Source organism: Branchiostoma floridae, chromosome 6 (assembly GCF_000003815.2).
Source record: "Branchiostoma floridae strain S238N-H82 chromosome 6, Bfl_VNyyK, whole genome shotgun sequence".
Taxonomy (NCBI): Eukaryota; Metazoa; Chordata; class Leptocardii; order Amphioxiformes; family Branchiostomatidae; genus Branchiostoma; species Branchiostoma floridae.
This window is the reverse complement of record NC_049984.1, coordinates 21139809-21160139: the sequence shown is the minus strand read 5'-3', so window position 1 is coordinate 21160139 and position 20331 is coordinate 21139809. Positions and strand designations below refer to the sequence as shown.

Below are 20331 nucleotides of genomic sequence, written 5' to 3'. Positions count from 1 at the left end.
ATATATCATACCTGGTTGGGTGAAGCACACTTTGCATTGAAATAGAACAGATTCATTTTTGTTGTGAATTTGTGGTGACTTTTATTAACATCACGAACGTATATTAACATATGCATATCAACACACCTGTTGCTGAGTTGTAACAAAACTGGTAAATATTTGCCAATCAGCACAGAGGTATACACACCTGTCTATGAGTTGAAACAAATTGTGCTGTTCAAAACTAACAGTTTTGACAGTCTCACACTAAACCAGCCCTGCAGTTCAAAAAATATAGCCTTCCTGTGCGAAGGTAACAAGCTGCTAGGGGACCCAAACATACACCACTTGCTGTCGGCTCCATGTGCTATCTAACGCTAAAAATTAAAAAGCATGACAACAGCACGTCCATAACTCGAGATATCCCTATCGGAAGTTCCGCTGCAATAACAAGCCGGTAGGAGGCACAAAATGCAGGCGGTCTTGAGTGATGGCGCTTTTCCACAAATACACACAGAATTCGAAACGCTACCCAAAATATAAAGTGAAACTTCTTGGCGAAGGTAACAATAGGAACAATGCAGTCGTAGATTCGAGCAAAACTGCACAGTGCAGTGTGGTGATTAGGGTCTCAGACATGAAGTAAAGATATTGAACGTAGCGTAGGGGGTTAACACTTTCCTCTTTGAGCCCAAATTGAGGATATTTGCATCATTCTCGGAGCGAACCTAGTATTAAATGTTTGTATCCATTATCTTTAAGATTATTTGTAAACCTTATATAATACTTGTACAGTAACTTTTATACTTATCATCTTGTAAAAATGATGCGGAATAGAACGTATGGTATACAGAATAATTTGCACAATGGTTCTGTACCTGTGTTTGTGGGTTAGTCTGTCGACCAAAATAGCATAATGGATCCTATACTTATATCACGTCAATGGACGTCATTGTTGGCTGACGAAATGATTTCATTCTCAAATATATTTCATAACTAATTATTTTTCATAGATAACAACATGTGCTAATTACAGATACATGTATGTAATCTGCTTGTGTCACTGAAACAGAACTTCCTTTTTTTCTTTTTACCTTCAAATACCATGATATAAGGGATAAGTGGCATGGGCTTTACGAAATGACATGCAAAAATGCAAATTAGCACATAATGTGCATGATTCAGGAGACGAATATGTAATTCTAGTGTTTCCATGTTGTGACTTTATACACGTAATCTATGTAATTTAAAGGTTATGGAAGGTGAAACATATCAGATAATGATTATGAAAATGAGATTCTGATTTGCATAATTAATGTCAAAGTACAAAAATTCTAAAGTGCAATGTGCAAATTAATTGTGCACCACTATGTATAGATTGTGCAAATGCGCAAGTCATTTTCTTAATTCAGGACAAAATGTCATCATAAAATGCAGCTAAACGAAAGTATCTGCACACGTGTTAACTTAAACGTGTCAATTACAGCTTCATTTGCATAATGAATGAGACTAGATGACACTATAAATCTGCAAGAGCTAAAAATATTTAATGGAGGTATGATGTGATTTGTACGAAGCAAAAGTAATGTAACTTATAGGTTTATTGGAGATGCAAATCACTAGAAGGATGCAAATCACTGGAAATCCCTAGCGATTTCGCCCCAAGAGGGTAAGGGGGGCGAAAACACTAGCGATTTCGCCCCGGGGGGGGGGGCGATATCACTAGCGATTTCGCCCCGGGAAGGGGGGGGGGGGGGGCGAAAACACTAGCGATTTCCCCCCGGGGGGGGGGGGGGGGAAATCCCTAGGGATTTTTCCCCCGGGGGGGGGAAATCCCGGGGGGGGGAAAACCCTGTCCCCCCCGGTTTTTGAAAAAAAAGGTTACAAAACCCCGGGAATTTTGAATTATCAAGATATAAACATAATTGCAGATTTATATGCAAAGACAATGTGTATTTGCAAGTGAATGAACAAAAAGTGCATATGCAATTTAAAACTAGCTGCAATCTGATTAAAACGTTTTACGTTGTTCAAAGCACAACATAAAAGTACAGACTCGTAACCTTACGATCTGTAACTCTCGAGAGTTTAAGTGATCGGTCATCATTATTGATCCTGAAGAAGGCGACGGTGATCATTTTAAATTGGATCCGTGTGTACTTTTGTGTTGGAAGAAAGTTTAGCTTTGTACTATGATTACTACCAACACAGATCATCTTCCATGATAGTTTTACGTTGTTATTATGTTTGATAATTCCAAGGCATACCAGACAGCTATTTGATTACTGATACGTTTAATTACCTTTTTGTACACCGCAGATTTCAGAACAGTCTTCAGGCGAAGATGCAATGTCCTGCACCCATGGACGAAATGTTGATCAACCAGGGAATTGGCCATCGTAACCGCCATCAGCAGGGCTATGTACAGGTACCCTTTCCACTCAGGCTCATCCCGGTCTTTTGTGAACCCTATCAGGAGCCTGGACAGGTGGTGCAGGAAACAAAAGTGAACACGTCAGTAATTAATAATTGTAGTTAGCAGTATCGCTAAAGCTAAGGATACAACCCGCCGTACGTACAAATACGTGCTGTCTATGTGTCAAAACGTGGGCAATCTTTTGGGATCTTTAAGTGGTACCGCCACCGTACAAATTTGTAGGAAATCCGACGGATTTTGGAGCACGCAGACACGCCGTAGAACTTTACGTGCAGGCAAAACTTTGTGTGCCATCGGGCAGCGACGGGCCTGCCCTGTACAGCCTGAACGTTTTCAGAAACACGTGGCGGACGTGGCCTCCCAAAAAACGTACGGATAAATTGCACGTACGGCGGGTTGTGCCCTTAGCTTACTCTCCAAGCAGAGGTCGAGTCGCGGAGATATGCTAGTAGTGGAAAAAATACAGAGCCGCTCCTCCTGTAGGAGAGTGCCCTAAGCTTAACTTCAAGCTACATAAACATAAAGAGCAAACCCGTACGTGTGTGGAACACTTACTTGAGAATCTGTGGCCAAGTCAGATTGAGAATGATAGCAACCGCGTGGATCATCGCCGTGCCGGCAAAGAGCGGCCAGAAGCAGCGGAACAGCGCGGCGAACAGAGACGCCCTAGCCGCCTTGCCTTTGCCTTCAGGTGCGTCGTCTTTATCCGTGAGTTGCACTTTGGGTTTGTCACTGCTTGGGCCGTCTTGTGAGCTGTTGGAAAGCTTTTGACCTCTGTCGGAGAAGAAAAAAATTTAAAATCTAATCAAGCTACAGTGAAAACTTCTATTTCAGCTTTACGTTACTAGTAACTAACTGTTCATCTAAAAAATTATAATTAAAAGTTTTCTAAGTCTGTAAATCCGACGCTTTTCTCAACATGAATAACGCTACTTCTCAACATGAATACTAGGTCATACTATACACAGGACTGCGTATTAGGCCCCAACACCTCCAACTAGGACCTGCTAGAAGCTAATGAGAAGGCCGTGGTCTGGCTGCAGTGCTGGCACGGAACGATATGATGATGACACTACTTCGTGAGAATATATATCATGCACACCAGCCGAAACTGGGCAATGACGGCGGGCGGTACTGGCTTCCTGCTAATTTTGACCAATTGCTGACTGCATTCATCCGTACGGTTACGTAGGGTACCTATGTAATGTTAACTACCAACACATTGTCACGCCACAGGCGGTAGCTATAGGCCAAGGAATTGTTGTCGTGGATGTTACGAGTGTGACCCTAAAATGAAGTACTAGTACATGTACTCGGGATCGACCGCCCGAGCGGGTGCCGAACGTTGGCGAGTTCCGAGCGAAGGCACCCGAAGGTCGCCGAAGGCGATCAACACCGAAAGGTCGCCAAAGGCGACCAGCGAGCGGAGTGATTTTTCCAGTAAGGAGAGCTAGCTCAGGATGACCGGAAGTCCAGCGCTGATGGGGGCGTTTTATGAGCGCAGCGGGTTGCCATTGTCTAGTGGCTCGGCTTGAATGCCAGTTTGCTTGTGTGGCACCACTGTGTACTAGTACAGTATTTCCTCTTTGTTGCAGCCAACAACAACAATTCCGAGGCCTATTGCCCATGGTCACGCTAGTAGACATTCAAGTCCCTGAAAAAAATGTATTTCCTGAAGTACCTTAACAGCTCATTTTGCCAAAGATGGTGGAATTTCGGAACAAGATGTCGCGATGTGTCTTCCGTCTTCAGCGGGTAGAGATCTGCAGCCTTTAGAGGGCGTTTGTATCCCAGCATGACAAGACTAGGGGAATAAGAGAGAGTCAAACACAAGGTAACTGTTAACAATTTATGAAATGGTGATTCAATAAGATTTTGGCATGAACAACCTTTGGCTATCGCAGTATGGTAGCTCTATATGGAAGAACTTCATTGCACGACAATTGTACATGGTACAAAGTATGGCAACAGCTATTACATAAAGTACAAAAAAGAGGTATAGGATAAAGCTTAACATCCTAGTTAACATAACAATAAGGGCTAAGTAGGATATATAGGCTAAAAGCTCTTTTCCTTACTGTCCTCCTAACAGTAAATACAGCGCTCTTCATTTATGCAGAATTAGTCCACGGACACACTATCAAACTCTAGCATCTGAGAATGTTTAATAAAATTATATTGTTTTAGATTCCTTTGTAAGGCCCGGCTGGGATGTTTTAAGAAACGAAAAATCAAATTGTATACCTATAGAAATACATAAATTATGTCCTTGGATCTTGTTATACACATTTTGTGTATTTTGATATCTTTTATATCATTTTTTTCACTCCCGATACCTGCCTGGCCGGATCCCTTTTTTTAAATGTGACCTAAGCCTTAGCTGAATGCGGGCCATGTTAAATGCATTGAAAATAGAATATTAACTAGAAGCTGGAAAAGTTAAACAAGAAATACATAGTTTAAGATCTTTTTAAATCTTTATTGAAAAGGCAGCGATTGAGTCAGTATTACCTAAGAGCATTTCATTTTCGATGAAACAAATTAACAAGTTGATACATCAACGAACGATATGTCCATGACTGAAAAAGGAGGCTCCTTAGGAAACTTTTATATTTCGGGAATTGAGTTCATTTGTGTAATTGATCCACAGCAAACAAAAAAGGTAGAAAGAATAATAACTTACGGAGTAAACCACAAGAAAGTTATCCTTGATAAGAAGGAGCTGGACTCTTCCGGGCTGGAGATCTGTAACAAATATCAAGGAAAAGTAAGGCAACAGATACTCAAGCGCAAAATTCCACCCTCAGCAGGGAATGGGGCTTACGTGTCGAACTCCTTTTGGGATCGTGTTCTACCATTCCCACGAGACAACAGTTCAAAGTGCAGTGAGTTACCACCTTTAGCTCCTGTACTCAAACAACATAGGGTATAACTCAGGCACTGTTCACTATTGTGTGTATATTCAAGTCCACATGAGTTGCGTTTTGATATTTATTCGGGAAGGAAATCTTTTTGTTTTTCTTACGTTGACCCGCCACTGTGCAGCCTGGTTATCAAATAGGAAAAAACAAGCTCTTCAGCCTCAAAAGTTACCTAAGTCAAAACAATGTCAATACGCAACTCATACGGACTAATGCTCATACGCAGACGTGTGCACGGAACCTACTATCGGCCTTACCTGCTCCGTGCTGGAGGCATGACTAACTGTAGACAGGACCAGCTGCAGGACGGTCATACTGAAGTTCAGACTGAAGGTCATGAACCTGAACTTGTCCTCCACGGCATCCTTTATCAACAACAACAACAACAATGTCACAGTTCACGTGTTGACATGATTTTGAACGATTCACAACAATTCCTAGACTACTGTAAATGCATTTCGCAAGTTCGCGGGGATATAATTTCGCGGTAGCGGGAAAAATGACTTTTCTCGGTGGATTTAAGTTCGCGGTAACAACATAGACTGCAATCTGATACCATAATAGAAAAATGTTAGCGGTGGATTTAAGTTCGCGGTGAAGTGGTCAACGCGAAAACCGCGAACATTAATCCACCGCGAACATTTCTGTATTTACAGTATTTGTGCAGTAAAAATGCAGTAAATGTGCAGTAGCGGTTTATGTTGAGGTTGGAAAACTCAAATATTCGGGTCCTAAAGATAACCCACGTTTTGGCACGTACGGTGGGTTGTGCCGTTAGCTTAAGCTTTAGTAGACTAATATGAGCATGTCAAGTTAAGTGAAGTGACCCGAACTCGTAAGCTAGAATTTTCCTAGAACTACGGCGCAGCCTTTACTACTGTATGGTGAGTCATGTCGCACGTATCTATCTTATGTAAGTCTGACCTGTTTTGAGTGGATGTATCTGTTTATGTATTTGTATATATTGTATGCCTTCTTATTTGTATGAGCCCTGTAAGATCAGCTCAATCTGAGCTAAAGGGTATCTCAATAAACTCAGACTCTTACCTGTACCATCATCTGGCGGAGTTTGTCTCTAGCCGTGACGGCTCCACACAGACTGGATAACAGCCAGAACGTGGAGAGGAGTCCTGATGACCGCACTCCTCTCTCCTCTTCATACTGGATCAGGATTCCAGCCAGGGCCTGGAGACACAACACTCATCTCAGTATCATCGTTATTGTTATTGTTATAAATGGTTACGTTCTCTCTGTTGGCGACAAATTATTACGGCAATCTTGCGAATTTTTATCGCCAATTTTCCCTTGCAATCACAAATGTTGCCCAGTTTCCGAAGTCGGCGAATGTTCTTAGGCCCCATTAGACAAAAATGAAAACAATGCCTCATTTAAAAACGAACACTATGCCCCATTTACACACAAAAACAAGATCCCATTTACAAACGAAAATAAGTCCCATTTACAAACTAAAACAATGCCCTATATTAAAAACGAAAACACGACCAATTTACACACAGAAACGACATGTCAAATCTTTGAACGCTGACGAATGACGAGGATACTCACCACAGTCACTGCCAGGTTTAGTGGTCTGACGATTTGAACGGCAGCGACCTCCATGTCTGAGGCAAACTCAACTATGGTGTTGAAGAGTTCCAGCAAGGTCACCGCCAACATGAGAGCAGTGAGAACCTGTACACAAGGAGAAGGTTAAGCTAGGGGCACAACCCGCCGTACGTGCAACTGCGTGTTGTCTACGTACAAAAACGCAGGAAATCTTTTTGGATCCGTAAGTGGTAAGTACCGCCTCCGTACCAAATCCTACGGAATCCAACGGATTCGGGAACACGCAGACACACCGTCGCACGTTAAGTTCATGAAAAACTTTCTCTCCGTTCGGGCTGCGGATTCACCCCCGTACGAGCGACTACGGGTGACGCGCGTGCCCGGAAAGCGAGTAGAGTTAAGAAAGCCGCACGTGTAAGTACGGCCTGCATACGGTAACGTGGAAATTCGCACAGAGTTCGTACGTTGTAAGCACGTAGAACTCGCTTGCCACTTGCGTAATAAACGATGCACGCAACCGATTACGGCATGCAAGCCACATACTCATTACTTTAAGCAACCGTGCGAGTGACGTATGTTGAGGTACTCCCTCCCTGCTCACTCCTCCTAGTCTTTACCCACGTTTTCAGAAAAACGGACGTGGCCTCCCACAAAAATGTAACGTTCCGGACAAACTGCACTGTTGCGCAAGGTCTAAGTTCCTGGTCTGCATACGAACTTATCCTTACTCACTCGCATGTTGGAGTTGCCTGTACATGGTACGTGCGTTGCCCGTACTGGCTCGTACGGGGGTGAATCGAACGTAGAGAATGGTCGGCATGCACTTAAAGTACTACGGCGTGTATGTGTGCTCCCAAATCCGTTGGATTCCGTACGGAGGCGCTACATACCACTTACGGGTCCCAAAATGTATTTGTTTATTTATGTATTTATTTATTAGAATTCTCCATATATACAATTGACAAATGGAGGGCATGGTGGAACAAAGCCGCCATACCGGAAATTTGCACGGCGGTTTGTGACCTAAGCTTTAGTTATAAGGCGGAGTTTTGAGATCTGACGTCAGATATCACGTCATTAAACGGTTGGTTCACAAAAAATTGTCATATTGAAACCTGTAAACAAAGCTTACTTATTTATGTCCATCAAATAACACTACAACAATATAGAGATATCACAAACTGCGTTGATTTTAATTTCCAAGCACCAATGGAGCGTGTTAACGTGAAAACAAAACATTTGACTAGCTATCATACAATGATCCAGACGTACTGTTTGTGCCATATGCCTGCGGGACGTCTGTTTGCGGACTTTGCTGTTCCCGTGCAGCTGGCGGAGGTACAGCGGGCCGACCACCCACAGGTACAGGCAGGGCAGCCACACCAGCACGGTGTCATGGAAACCTGGCGGCACATCCGGGGCAGCAGAGTCCAGCAGGTCAGCGCTCTGGAAAAAACATCAATCTTTAAATAACACAGAGCTTAAAAAAATTAAAATGAATTCTGACTTCTACGTCTATTTTTCCCGAAACGATATACATGTATATTTTCTATCTGATGAATGTTAATGAATGTTAGCACCATGGACAGCTATGTTAGTGGGTAGTGTTCAGCACCATGGACAGGTACGTTTGTGGATAGTATTCAATACCATGGACAGACATGTTTGTGGATAGTGTTCAGTAGTATCAGTACCATGGACAGGTACGTTTGTGGATAGTGTTCGGCACCATGGTCAGGTACGTCTGTGGATAGTATTCAATACCATGGACAGACATGTTTGTGGATAGTGTTCAGTAGTATCGGTACCATGGACAGGTATGTTTGTGGATAGTGTTCGGCACCATGGTCAGGTATGTTTGTGGATAGTGTTAGTACCATGAACAGGTACGTTTGTGGATAGTTTTCGGTACCATGGACAGGTATGTTTGTGGATAGTGTTCGGCACCATGGTCAGGTATGTTTGTGGATAGTGTTAGTACCATGAACAGGTACGTTTGTGGATAGTTTTCGGTACCATGGACAGGTACGTTTGGGGATAGTGTTCGGTACCATAGACAGGTATGTTTGTGGATAGTGTTCAGTACCACGGACAGGTATGTTTGTGGATAGTGCTCGGTACCATGGACAGGTATGTTTGTGGATAGTTTTCAGTACCATGGACAGTTACGTTTGTGGATAGTTTTCAGTACCATGGACAGGTACGTTTGTGGATAGTTTTCAGTACCATGGACAGGTACGTCTGAGGATAGTATTCAATACCATGGACAGACATGTTTGTGGATAGTGTTCAGTAGTATAAGTACCATGGACAGGTACTTTTGTGGATAGTGTTCGGTACCATGGACAGGTATGTTTGTGGATAGTGTTCAGTAGTATAAGTGCCATGGACAGGTATGTTTGTGGATAGTGTTCGGTACCGTTGAATTGTGTGTTTGTTGGTAGTGTTCAGTACCATGGACAGGTACGTTCGTGGATAGTGTTCGGTACCATGGACAGGTATGTTTGTGGATAGTATTAGTACTGTGGGCAGGTACGTTTGTGGATAGTGTTCTGTACCGTGGGCAGGTATGTTTGTGGGTAGTGTTCAGTAGTATCGGCACCATGGACAGGTATGTTTGTGGGTAGTGTTCAGTAGTATCGGCACCATGGACAGGTATGTTTGTGGATAGTGCTCGGTACCATGGACAGGTATGTTTGTGGGTAGTGTTCAGTAGTATCGGTACCATGGACAGGTATGTTTGTGGATAGTGCTCGGTACCATGGACAGGTATGTTTGTGGGTAGTGTTCAGTAGTATCGGTACCATGGACAGGTACGTTTGTGGGTAGTGTTCAGTAGTATCGGCACCATGGACAGGTATGTTTGTGGCCAGTGTTCAGTACCATGGACAGGTATGTTTGTGGATAGTGTCCAGTACCATTGACAGGTACGTTAGTGGGTAGTGTTCGGTACCGTGGACAGTTATGTTGGTGGGTAGCGTTCAGTACCATGGACAGGTGTGTTTGTGGGTAGTGTTCAGTACCATAGACAAGTGTGTTTGTGGATAGTGTTCAGTACCATGGAAAGTTATGCTTGTGGAAAGGCACCATGTACAAGCGTGGTGTTCTGAACTACGACAGAGTTTCTACATGGTTACTGTTCAGTATGAGTATTGAAATATCATTCAGTACTCGCGTACCTATGTGTGAGCAATTTTCTTAATTGAATTTTGGCAGTGTACTCTATGCTTTGTTTCAAAGTAGATTTGTTTCAAAACTACTAAATTCAAATGCAATCAACAACCTCTGTCTTAAGTGACAGGTATCTTTTGCTAAACGCCCTTTTCCCATGAATGACCTTCCTTACTTACACTACAACTAGAGTTCCACGACCGCATACCGTCGCCGAATTGTTTGCTAATAAATTATGAAGTGTTTGCTAATAAATTATGTAAATATTCAACTCATTTGCTGTTTAATAGTGTTTCCCTTCACTGAGATTAATATTTATAAGCATGAAATTCCAATCATTTGTCAGTATGGAATTATGATATTTGATTTGATTTAATTAAACATGATTGAAAAAATATTTCTCTCTTTCTTAGTTATCTATGTAACAAGTTTAAAAGTCCTATTATGGAATGCAGTGGATTTATGAAATTTCCTCATTAATTAAGAAAATTAGCTGTTGCTTTGCATAATTAGCATTGGAAGTTTTGCTTCAGTACCGTACCAAGCCGCAAGGGGCCCTTATCGATCTTGACCTGCGTTTTCCTGACCCCTAACGACCTACTTAATTTTATCAGGATCCATCTAAGGCTTCTCGAGTTATGCTGTTAACAGACAGACAGATAAACACGCACAAAATATAATCTCTTGGCCAAGGTAATAATCATATACCACCATAGAAGCTTTGTTCTCGTGTATCATAGCCGTAAACTATAGAAATCCTCACTAGAACGGCAATGATTTGCCATCGTAGAAGCTTTGTTTCCATGGATCAAAAGCGTGGCCTTGCAGTTTTTAATAGGATTGCACGAGTTGTTTTTTTTACGTCAGCTTTGAAAAATCATGAAATTTTTTCTTTCAAATATTTATTTCAATCATCATACAATAAAGAAGTGGTATATACATCAATACATACAACAAACAGCAAGCATATATCAAAGAGAGTTACAGAATGAGAACTAAGAGAGGTATGTCAAGATTTTTGCACCTGTTGTAAGTAACGACCTTGTTTCACGAAGCAGTTTGCGTAAAATTTAACTTCCCTCACGAAGCTTCTGAATAGTGTATTCTTACTACTGCCTATGTAGTTAAAATTACTATCTAGCTATGGAGGCCAATAAATTGATTACCATGTAAACATTTGGAAGATCAGCCAAGTGTGACCTCACGCCCAACACAATTTCCTTAAAGCTAATACAAACATTGACAGATAATGTACTGTAGATGAAATCAATAAATACTTTCCAGAATCCAAGTAGTCGATTACATAATAAAAACACGTGAATATCGCTAGTCTAGTCTGATAAAATATTGTCACCTGTCAGACACAGAGACAAAACTGATGTTGACAACAACGCACTGACCAACATACATACCATAAACCTCAACAAACATACCTGCCAGTCAACTAACCAACCTACCAATCAACTGATGAATGCAGAATCTTTGCAAAACTTGACCAAACCTTTTGTACTGGCTACAGTACTTTGTCTTCACTGATCAATTCTGCTAGACAATGGCAAAATAGCAGACAGATACGGTGCGGTAAGAGTTGTACTTAATGACCAAGCATCTAACATTATGTCATGTAATCCAAGCTCTGTCCGCCATATGTTGGATATTAGCCTGTGCCCCGGACAGTAAAAGATAAGTTTGATGTTGTTTTTCTCAGAGGCAGCTCGTACGTACGTACATTGGGTACAGAACTGGTTTGGTACGCCAGGAGGCGATTTCTAGTGTTTCTCTTCCCTTGGGTTTGACCTGTTTTTTTACCGTTTGTCTTTACCAGACAAGCTACGTTGTCCCGAAAATTTTTGGTCAAATAGAGCACTTTGCCCACCATATGGTCCTTAAATCTAAGGGCACAGCCCGCCGTACGTACTATCTACGTACCAAAACTTAGCGTAGGCATTCTTTGGGGATCCGTACGGGGTAAGTACCGCCACCTTACGAACTCGTAGGGAATCCGACGGATTTTGGAGCACGCAGACAAGCCGAAGAACTTTAGTTGCAGGCTAAACTTTGTGTGCCACCGGGCTGCGGATTCGCCCCACGTACGTGTCAGTACGGGCGACGCGCCTGCCATGTACAGCCTGAACGTTTTCAGAAATACGTGGCGGACGTGGCCTCTCAAAAAAAACGTAGGGACAAATTGCACGTACGGCGCGTTGTGCTCTTAGCTTAAGTAGTATTTCTCGCACTTACCCTGAAAATCGCCCCTTCTCGCGGGCTCAATCCTGGCAAATGATTCACGAAACTTTCGCCTAATTCTACTACCTATATCCCCCTAGAAGGTCCTGGTGTGGCACCTTACAGTACCTTCGCTCCCTCCCCACGCGAGATAATGGGACAGTCCGTGATGACAAAACAAACAAACTGAGCGGGTCGCCTGGTTACCTGCGGGAGCGCCAGGTCGGGAATCCCCCGTGTGGGCGGACAGGTGAGTTACCTGTCATGGACACGGCGATTCAACTGTCAAACTATTAAAACACTCCTTAACAGATCAAATAAAGGAACCGTTCTGTGTGACGTGTTTGCAGCTACTACGACTGACCATATGACGTGTGTACAATACGACTGACTATTATGTTGGAACGTTGTTTTTTCCTATGTGGCCGCCTGTTCGTCATGCCTCTTGCAAAACCTTTTCGGGGCCGTTCACACGTGTACGTATGTATATTCAGGTCCGTACGAGTTCCATATTGACATTTTGGGGCTTACATAAAGTTTGCATGAAAAAAAGATGCTTTCAACTTAAACCAACCTTTGTGTAGCCAGGTTTCGAACCGAATAAGAACGATCGACAGTTTTGGCCGCAAACTTTACCTATAGCTACTATAAGAATGTAAATACACAGCTCCTACGTACGGACTTGAGCATACACACAAATGTAAGGTGTTACCAGACAAGTAATCTTAGTTTTGTAGATAGCATCCTGAATACTCCAAAATGAGGTAAGCCGACCAAAAGAAAAACAATTCCTCAATTGTTACAAATTTTCGTTGAGGGCGCATAATCTTTTCTACCATTTTCTTCCCGAAATCAAGTGACTGTTAATGCGCTTGTGAATGCCGCACATAAAATCAGGTCAGTTTGTCTTTCTTCACGTACTGTACAAACACATGAGTCACTGACCAATGGACACATCAACAGCTACAACATCACTAGGCTACGTCACCGAGCTATAAATAGCACATGAGTCACATAAACTACCCAGGTATCCTGTGATCACGTGACAAGCATTCCAACCCAGGGAATACCTGCAAGATTCTTGGTCCGACTGAAAAAAAAAGTCTTTCAAAGACCCTCAAAGCACATTGCACGATTTTTGTGCAAACTGTAGGTCGGACATAAATTGACTTGAAAAACGCGCGCCAACCGGTAAGAAAGATTGGTGAAGACGCATAAACATCTCCTTACCATTACCTTGCATGGAGAAGCTCCAAACAGCGATCAAACCTCTGCACGTAAAAGAACCCAACACACTTATAGAGAAAACGCGAGCCACCGCGGCCCCGCTTAGCATTACCATGATGGTTGAAAAAACACCTTATTGTTTTACCTTAGAAGAGGACTTGGACTTTTTTTGCATATTTCGTTCCCTCCTTATATGCAATCAATTTTTACTATTGCAATCAACATTTCTGCGACAAATGTCTGCAAAACGTGTTGCGCTAAACACTTACCCAGAAAGGTGCACCGCAAAACTGCTCCAGCGAGCTGAGTTCCCGGCTGTGGTTCATCCTTGCACCTGAAGAACGCTTGAAGCTGGAACTTGCAAATTCGACCGCAAAGTGCCCAAGGGATCTTCGGAGAGCCCTCTTAAAGCAGCACGTGGTCGGTACACCGAGTGATGATGAAATCGTCGTAAATATTATTGTGGCCATAGCTACCCCACCATATTTGGAAAGTCTCACTAGCACCTATCGCGAGACTACGTGAGACTGAAGTGTACTAGACTAAGTATTAAGTATACGAGTCAGTCACTACAAGTGGGTCAGTGTTTGAGTTGAACCTCCTAACTCCAGTCTACTGACATTTATGATCTAATCATTTTGTAAGCAGTTGGTTGGTTGATATGGACAACCCAATTCATGTAGTTGAGCCGTTGATTTGTCTACAAAAATTGTCCTTGTATGGCTATAACGTTATGTAAACTAAAGGGGTTAGTGTAGATATTAAGGCAACGTTGTTTACTATCATAACAAAACGCACTAAATCGTCCTGAGTTTTGTTTTATATGTCCGTTTTAGATCGGCTCCTGCTCCCAAACTGTAATGTCCATTCTTCGGTCGTTTTTAATCTTCTTTCTTTTCACAAGCATTCATTCGTGCGGCCTTTGTTTATCTAGGGATTCGATATGACCGCATTTTAACAAAGTACCGTGCAACACGCTGTCTCTTTATTCTAACAAGTCACAGAGAAGACAACAATAACACACAAAAATATTCTGAACTAGGATATTTTCTGTATGTCATTGCAAAAAGTTTGTACAATATATTCAAGCTGATATACAGACCAACGGTGTATTTGATTTATTCGGTTGTATTTGTTGTTTTCTCGGATTTCCCGACCGTTTTTTTCCGATTTGAAAACAAAAACTTTTCAAATTGATGGCCACACCTCGTCTTGACACAATTTCACAGCCTCTTATTTCTCAAATTATCTATGTGCCTCAAATCCAGTAACTGTACGTGCCTATTTTAGACGGTACGTTTATAATTTTTCTTCAAAATTTGGACTTTGCTACCAGGGCTCCCTAAATTATCTGTAACTTGAGAAAGCCCATCGATCTCTCCTACCCCCGACATTTTGCAAAAGTGTTTTTTCGACCGACCGACCCAATTTTTTTTCTGAAAAAAATCCGAGAAACAACAAATAAAATTGGTGTAGCCTAATCATGAGAAATACAGCCAGGGCTACCAAACTAGCCAAAGGCTATTATCAAGGGCTAGTCATGGTAACAACACAATATACAATAACAGCATTAAGAAACAGCATCATCCCTATCAATGGCGCAAACGTCATGAAAAATCCCCTGGTCACGTGACAGCATACGTCATTGTACAAAGTTGGTACGTGTACAATAATTATTCGGAAATATGCAAATGACCGGCGGATACATCATCGCTATAAATAGCACAATCGTCATGAAAAATCCCCAGCTAGCGTGAAGATCACGTGACCAGCATATTTACCTGTTGATTAAACAAGTGTTTACTCAAAGAGTTTCAAACAATGTCACTACGCGACCAAGCTCAAAACAACCATCGCAATACCACTGGAGATCTGCTGGGAGAATGAATGAATGAATGAATGAATGAATGAATGAATGAATGAATGAATGAATGAATGAATGAATGAATGAATGAATGAATGAATGAATGAATGAATGAATGAATGAATGAATGAATGCATGAATGAATGAATGAATGAACGAACGAATGAATGATGAATGATAAATGAATGAATGATGAATGAATGAATGAATGACACTATTGTACATACCCATTAAGTACAGGTCACAACAAAACACGTAATTTTTGTCCAAATTCAATCTGTTGGCTGTTATGTACGCATTCTAAATGAACTTGACTTCGTTGTTATTATAAAAATGTAAGTTAGAACAGATATTTTCATAATCAAAGGTTTGTCTAAACTTTTAATGTACATGCACAGAGACTTTACTCTCCAAGCAGAGGTTATGCTTGTATTGATTTGACAATATAAGATACAATACAAAACAGAAAGCCTGATAAAAACGACTAAAAAAAACGTTTAAAAATAGCCATAACCTCTGCTTGGAGAGTACAGAGACTTATAACAAGTCTATCTTTACAGCATTTTTTTTTACATTCTACGACAAAGCGGTGTCCACCTTCTGTTCTCTGTTCTCTCTAGATAACAGTATAGGCATATTCATTGTTCCAGTGGAGTGTGGTTGTAATAATAATTGTCTTCCACTTTCAATGTGTAACCTTCCCAAACAATTAGATTTCAGCAAAGGGTCTTAGTTTTTTTATCATTTTTTTGCACAGTGTCACTCTCATCCGTTTTTTAATTCCCAGAGGATGTCATCCATATAATCTAGTCAATGAACAATGTAGCCCAATCGGAATCTACATGCGTAGTTTGTGTAATGCTGGGGTCACATTTCCCACATGGGTACAGGTTATGCTGTTTGCGTAATCAAACAATTAAAGTTGATTAGTTGATAAATATGCACAATTTCTGCTCTGGAATAATTTTAAGTAGAGGCGGTATAAGTTACCACCCTTTGGCGTAACACACCAGCTTTGGAGGCACACGGCACGGCAGCAGCTGGTTAGTATACTGCACTGTCACACCTAGCCTTTGCACTGTCTGTCACCATGGTGTTAGTGGCTGTGATGACTGGTTTCCATAATGACAGAGGATCATGAGTTCCTATTGGTTGCATTTTCATAATGATTGAAAATCCTGAGCTCCTATTGGTTGTATTTTCATAATGATTGAAAATCCTGAGCTCCTATTGGTTGCATGTTCAAGTGACTGACAATCCTGAGCTCCTATTGGTTGCATTTTCATAGTGATTGAGAATACTGAGCTCCTATTGGTTGTATTTTCACAATGATTTAGAATCCTGAGCTCCTATTGGTGACTGGAGTTAGAGGTGAATAGCCCCTGACAGTGAGAGTAACACTACTAGGGAGTGGTTTCTGTGTGGTGGGGTGCCAGTGCCTTGGGTAGCCACTCTCCTGATGGACCATGGAAATGGAACCTGGAGAAAGAAAAGAGTTGGGTTATCTAAGGTATATCTGGTGGCAAGAATGATTCTAGAAGGTACTAGAAGTAAGTGATACTCACAAAACCAACGTAGAAGGTATGGTATGTAAATAACATGATAGATGATTAACATAGTAAGTTACTCATTATGCAGCTCATATGAAGGTAATATGCAAAATGGATCAGGAAATTTCATAAATCTGCTGCTTTTTATAGGATGTTCAAATGTAACATATTAGTGACAAGGAAACATTGACTTGATAGATTAACAAAATGTAAATCATGCAAATAAAGACCTCATCTGCATAATCTAATAACAACTAATGCATGCTATTACAGTTGTGGTATAAGAAGCATCATACTAATACCCCTGTCACATTATCCACGATCTTCGGGCATATCGATGGAAGATCGGCCATATTTAAGATTGACAGAGGGCTGCGCATATTTTTCACCTGAAAACCGTCCCTGTCACAGTGTTGTGCAATAAAGTTATTGTTATCAGCGAGGCTCGGGCGATTGCCACAGAATTGTCGTCTGATCGATTTTCGCCAAATGTGACGGGTATAAGCAGGACTGACCCGAGCTGGTGTGTAGCTGGGGTCTCCTCTATGTTGAACTCTGCCACAGGGATTCCTCTGCTGGCCAGCATGGGAGCGTACATAGCTGCTGGGTACACCACTGAGGACGTCCCAACCTGCACAGGAACAAATATCAGAGATGGCAGACTTCACCCCTTACCCCCACATGGGAGCGTACATAGCTGCTGGGTACACCACTGAGGACGTCCCAACCTGCACAGGAACAAATATCACAATCAGAGATGGCAGACTTCACCCCTTACCCCCACATGGGAGCATACATAGCTGCTGGGTACACCACTGAGGATGTCCCAACCTGCACAGGAACAAATATCACAATCAGAGATGGCAGACTTCACCCCTTACCCACACATGGGAGGGTACATAGCTGCTGGGTACACCACTGAGGACGTCCCAACCTGCACAGGAACAAATATCACAATCAGAGATGGCAGACTTCACCCCACTGCTTAGCAAGCCCTGCAGCCCCACAATGTACAGCGCTGTGGATGTCACATTACGCCACAACAATCAACATTTCCTGGCCTTTGTGGTGTACTTATTGCCCCACATTCATGCCCAAAATATTGACAGTCGTGGTGTCACAAGTGTCTATACATCCAGAGAATACATGGTTAGGGTCTGCATGGGGTTAGCCAGGATCGTATTGTTTTACAGAACAATGTAATTCACAACAAGTGGAATAATGAAAAAAATTTGGCTGTTAAAGTATTCTTATTGATTGATAAATAATCTATTACAAAATTAGCACCCCTTTCTGGAGATTCCTTGAACCTTGAATGTGGACATTGAGATTTCAGGTCTCCATTACACCAAGAAATCAGACTTTTGTGGCAGTATGATAGCAACCATATGATTCAGGGTTTAACAAGTTTTCTGAAATTTACTTGCGCTATCGGGCAAGTAAATAAAAGATTTACTTGCCCTAACTTAATAAATTTTTCACTTGCCCCAAATTTAAGTAGCATTTTTCACTATGTATTTTCACTTCCAGCAATTGGATTCTTTTATTATTGGCTCTATTTTTCTGTGTTGACCAATGTTTGAGCCTTGATGCCATGACTGTCATAAGAAACAAATATATCAAAATCTCACTCAGTGAAAAATCTTACTTGCCCGATCGGACAAGCAGGGTAGGACAATGCATTGCACTTGCCCGAGACAATTGGACTAGCGGACTTGTCCAACCCTGTGATTGTTACATTTAATACAGCTCATCTCTCAATGTCATGGGTAAGAGCGAATACTTAAACAATACATTACCACGAGACACAGGTCACACTTGTCCAGCTCCCGGTCAGTCCTGGACAGAACGTCAGGGTCCAGAGACTCCCCAAACCACACCACATGTGGCCGGAGAAGACCACCACAGCCACCATGGTCACATCTGAAACACAAGAGATCTCAGACACAGCTCTGTCTTTGCAACTACTGTATATTTAAGTTTGCGGGAATTTTGCAGTAGCGGAGAAATGGAGTGTTTGCGGTGGTTTTGAGTTTGCGCTAGCACCATCCTAAGAACTATTGTGTCTTGTAAGGATTCATTGTCTTCACTGTAGCAAGTCCCTCAAATATTTCATCATTACAATATTGTGACAATGTATAGTATATATATATATATATATATGAACCAAGAAAGGGGTGTCATCATGAGGTGGTGCAAGTAGAAGACAGAGGGAAAATTTTCAGGGTGATTTTGAGTCTGCAGTGAAGCGGCCACTGCGAAAACTGTGAACATAAAACCACCACGAAAGTTTTTGTATTTTACAGTATACATGTCTGAAGGTTGTTCAATAGAGATTTAAATCATGTCCCTGCGAGAGTAAATACAGCGTAAGCAACCCTGTTAAGAACAGATACAGGTATAGATTTTTTAGCATGAAAGTTTGTCTGAATTTGATATATGACATTATTAACAAAGACTGAACTTTACATTCAGCACTTAGAAGAATCTCCAGGACACTTCGTTTCACTGGAAAAAGTTAAGATCCTGGATTTGGAGGCCCAAATTTTCTTCAAGATTTAATAAAGTGAAGGAAGCAGTTTACATTTGAACCCACAGTCCAATGTTGAACCGGGACGGGGGGTGACACAGGTTATCTGGCAATTACGATCAGTCATGTTGCTCTAATGTCACTTCCTGGAGTAGCAGTAATAAATTAGCAATAAATTTGCTAATAAGCATGAATTTGGGTAATTTCAGATTCGTCCTGGTGTTGATTGTGGCAAGTTTAGCCTTTATCCATAATAACATTGTACTATTGATTAATCCATAACTTCAGCATCTGCTGTCATTACATCTCATTACTAGAAAACAAGTGGAGTCTGCACAGTCCATGTTTTCACACAGAATAATGTTCCATTGCTGACCTGGGCAGATCTTCCTCAGGTATCCTGGCATCCTGGGCATCAGGGTCAGGGGCACTGTGGAAGGGGTGGTATGAGAGAGTTTTCTGATGACAAGGTTATGCAAAGCAACAAGGTATTTGAAGGGAATTTTTACATGTATAAAGAATACATAAGCGGGGTCTGCATGGAGTTAGTGAGTATCATATATAAATATTTCCAAAACACACATTGCATAATTCATTCTCCATAAAGTTGGCTGGCTATGTACATTGACACATATAAACTGCATTAGAAAATCACACTTCCTTCTGGAGTTTAGGCCTCCTTTCTTAACACATTTAGATCAAAGTCACCATTGTCTGACAGACAGAGTTCTTACCCCTTCCCAGCCAGTGACAGAACAATGGGGCTCTTCCTGTTCTCTTCAACATGGCCGCACCGCGTACATCGGGTGTTGAACAGGCAACCTGGGGGAATCGTCTTATGATCAGCATTTAAAGATTCT

The 20331-nt window shown here is 41.7% G+C and overlaps 2 protein-coding genes across 4 annotated transcripts in view; both read right to left on the bottom strand.

Annotated features, from left to right (window-relative positions):
• The window catches only part of LOC118418190 (multidrug resistance-associated protein 1-like), a 41505-nt gene extending 25960 nt beyond the window's left edge, over positions 1-15545 (bottom strand). The window contains exons 1-9 of the mRNA XM_035824029.1: positions 13797-15545; positions 8176-8349; positions 6904-7029; positions 6385-6522; positions 5595-5702; positions 5100-5161; positions 4098-4220; positions 2972-3190; positions 2282-2459 (exon numbers count right to left, since the gene is read on the bottom strand). Of these exons, the coding sequence (XP_035679922.1) occupies positions 2282-2459; positions 2972-3190; positions 4098-4220; positions 5100-5161; positions 5595-5702; positions 6385-6522; positions 6904-7029; positions 8176-8349; positions 13797-13997 (1329 nt within the window). The 5' untranslated portion in view covers positions 13998-15545. The remainder of the gene's footprint in view (positions 1-2281; positions 2460-2971; positions 3191-4097; positions 4221-5099; positions 5162-5594; positions 5703-6384; positions 6523-6903; positions 7030-8175; positions 8350-13796) is intronic.
• A 115-nt stretch (positions 15546-15660) lies between these two features.
• Positions 15661-20331, bottom strand: part of LOC118417268 (NAD-dependent protein deacylase sirtuin-5, mitochondrial-like) — a 14843-nt gene continuing 10172 nt past the window's right edge. The window contains exons 3-7 of one of the 3 annotated variants that reach the window (XM_035822765.1): positions 20206-20293; positions 19848-19901; positions 18741-18864; positions 17457-17572; positions 15661-16870 (exon numbers count right to left, since the gene is read on the bottom strand). In XM_035822765.1, coding sequence (XP_035678658.1) covers positions 16795-16870; positions 17457-17572; positions 18741-18864; positions 19848-19901; positions 20206-20293 — 458 coding nt within the window. In that variant the 3' untranslated portion in view covers positions 15661-16794. Of the gene's footprint in view, positions 16871-17456; positions 17876-18740; positions 18865-19847; positions 19902-20205; positions 20294-20331 lie in introns of those variants that run through there. The other 2 variants (XM_035822768.1, XM_035822767.1) reach the window with 2 other exon arrangements.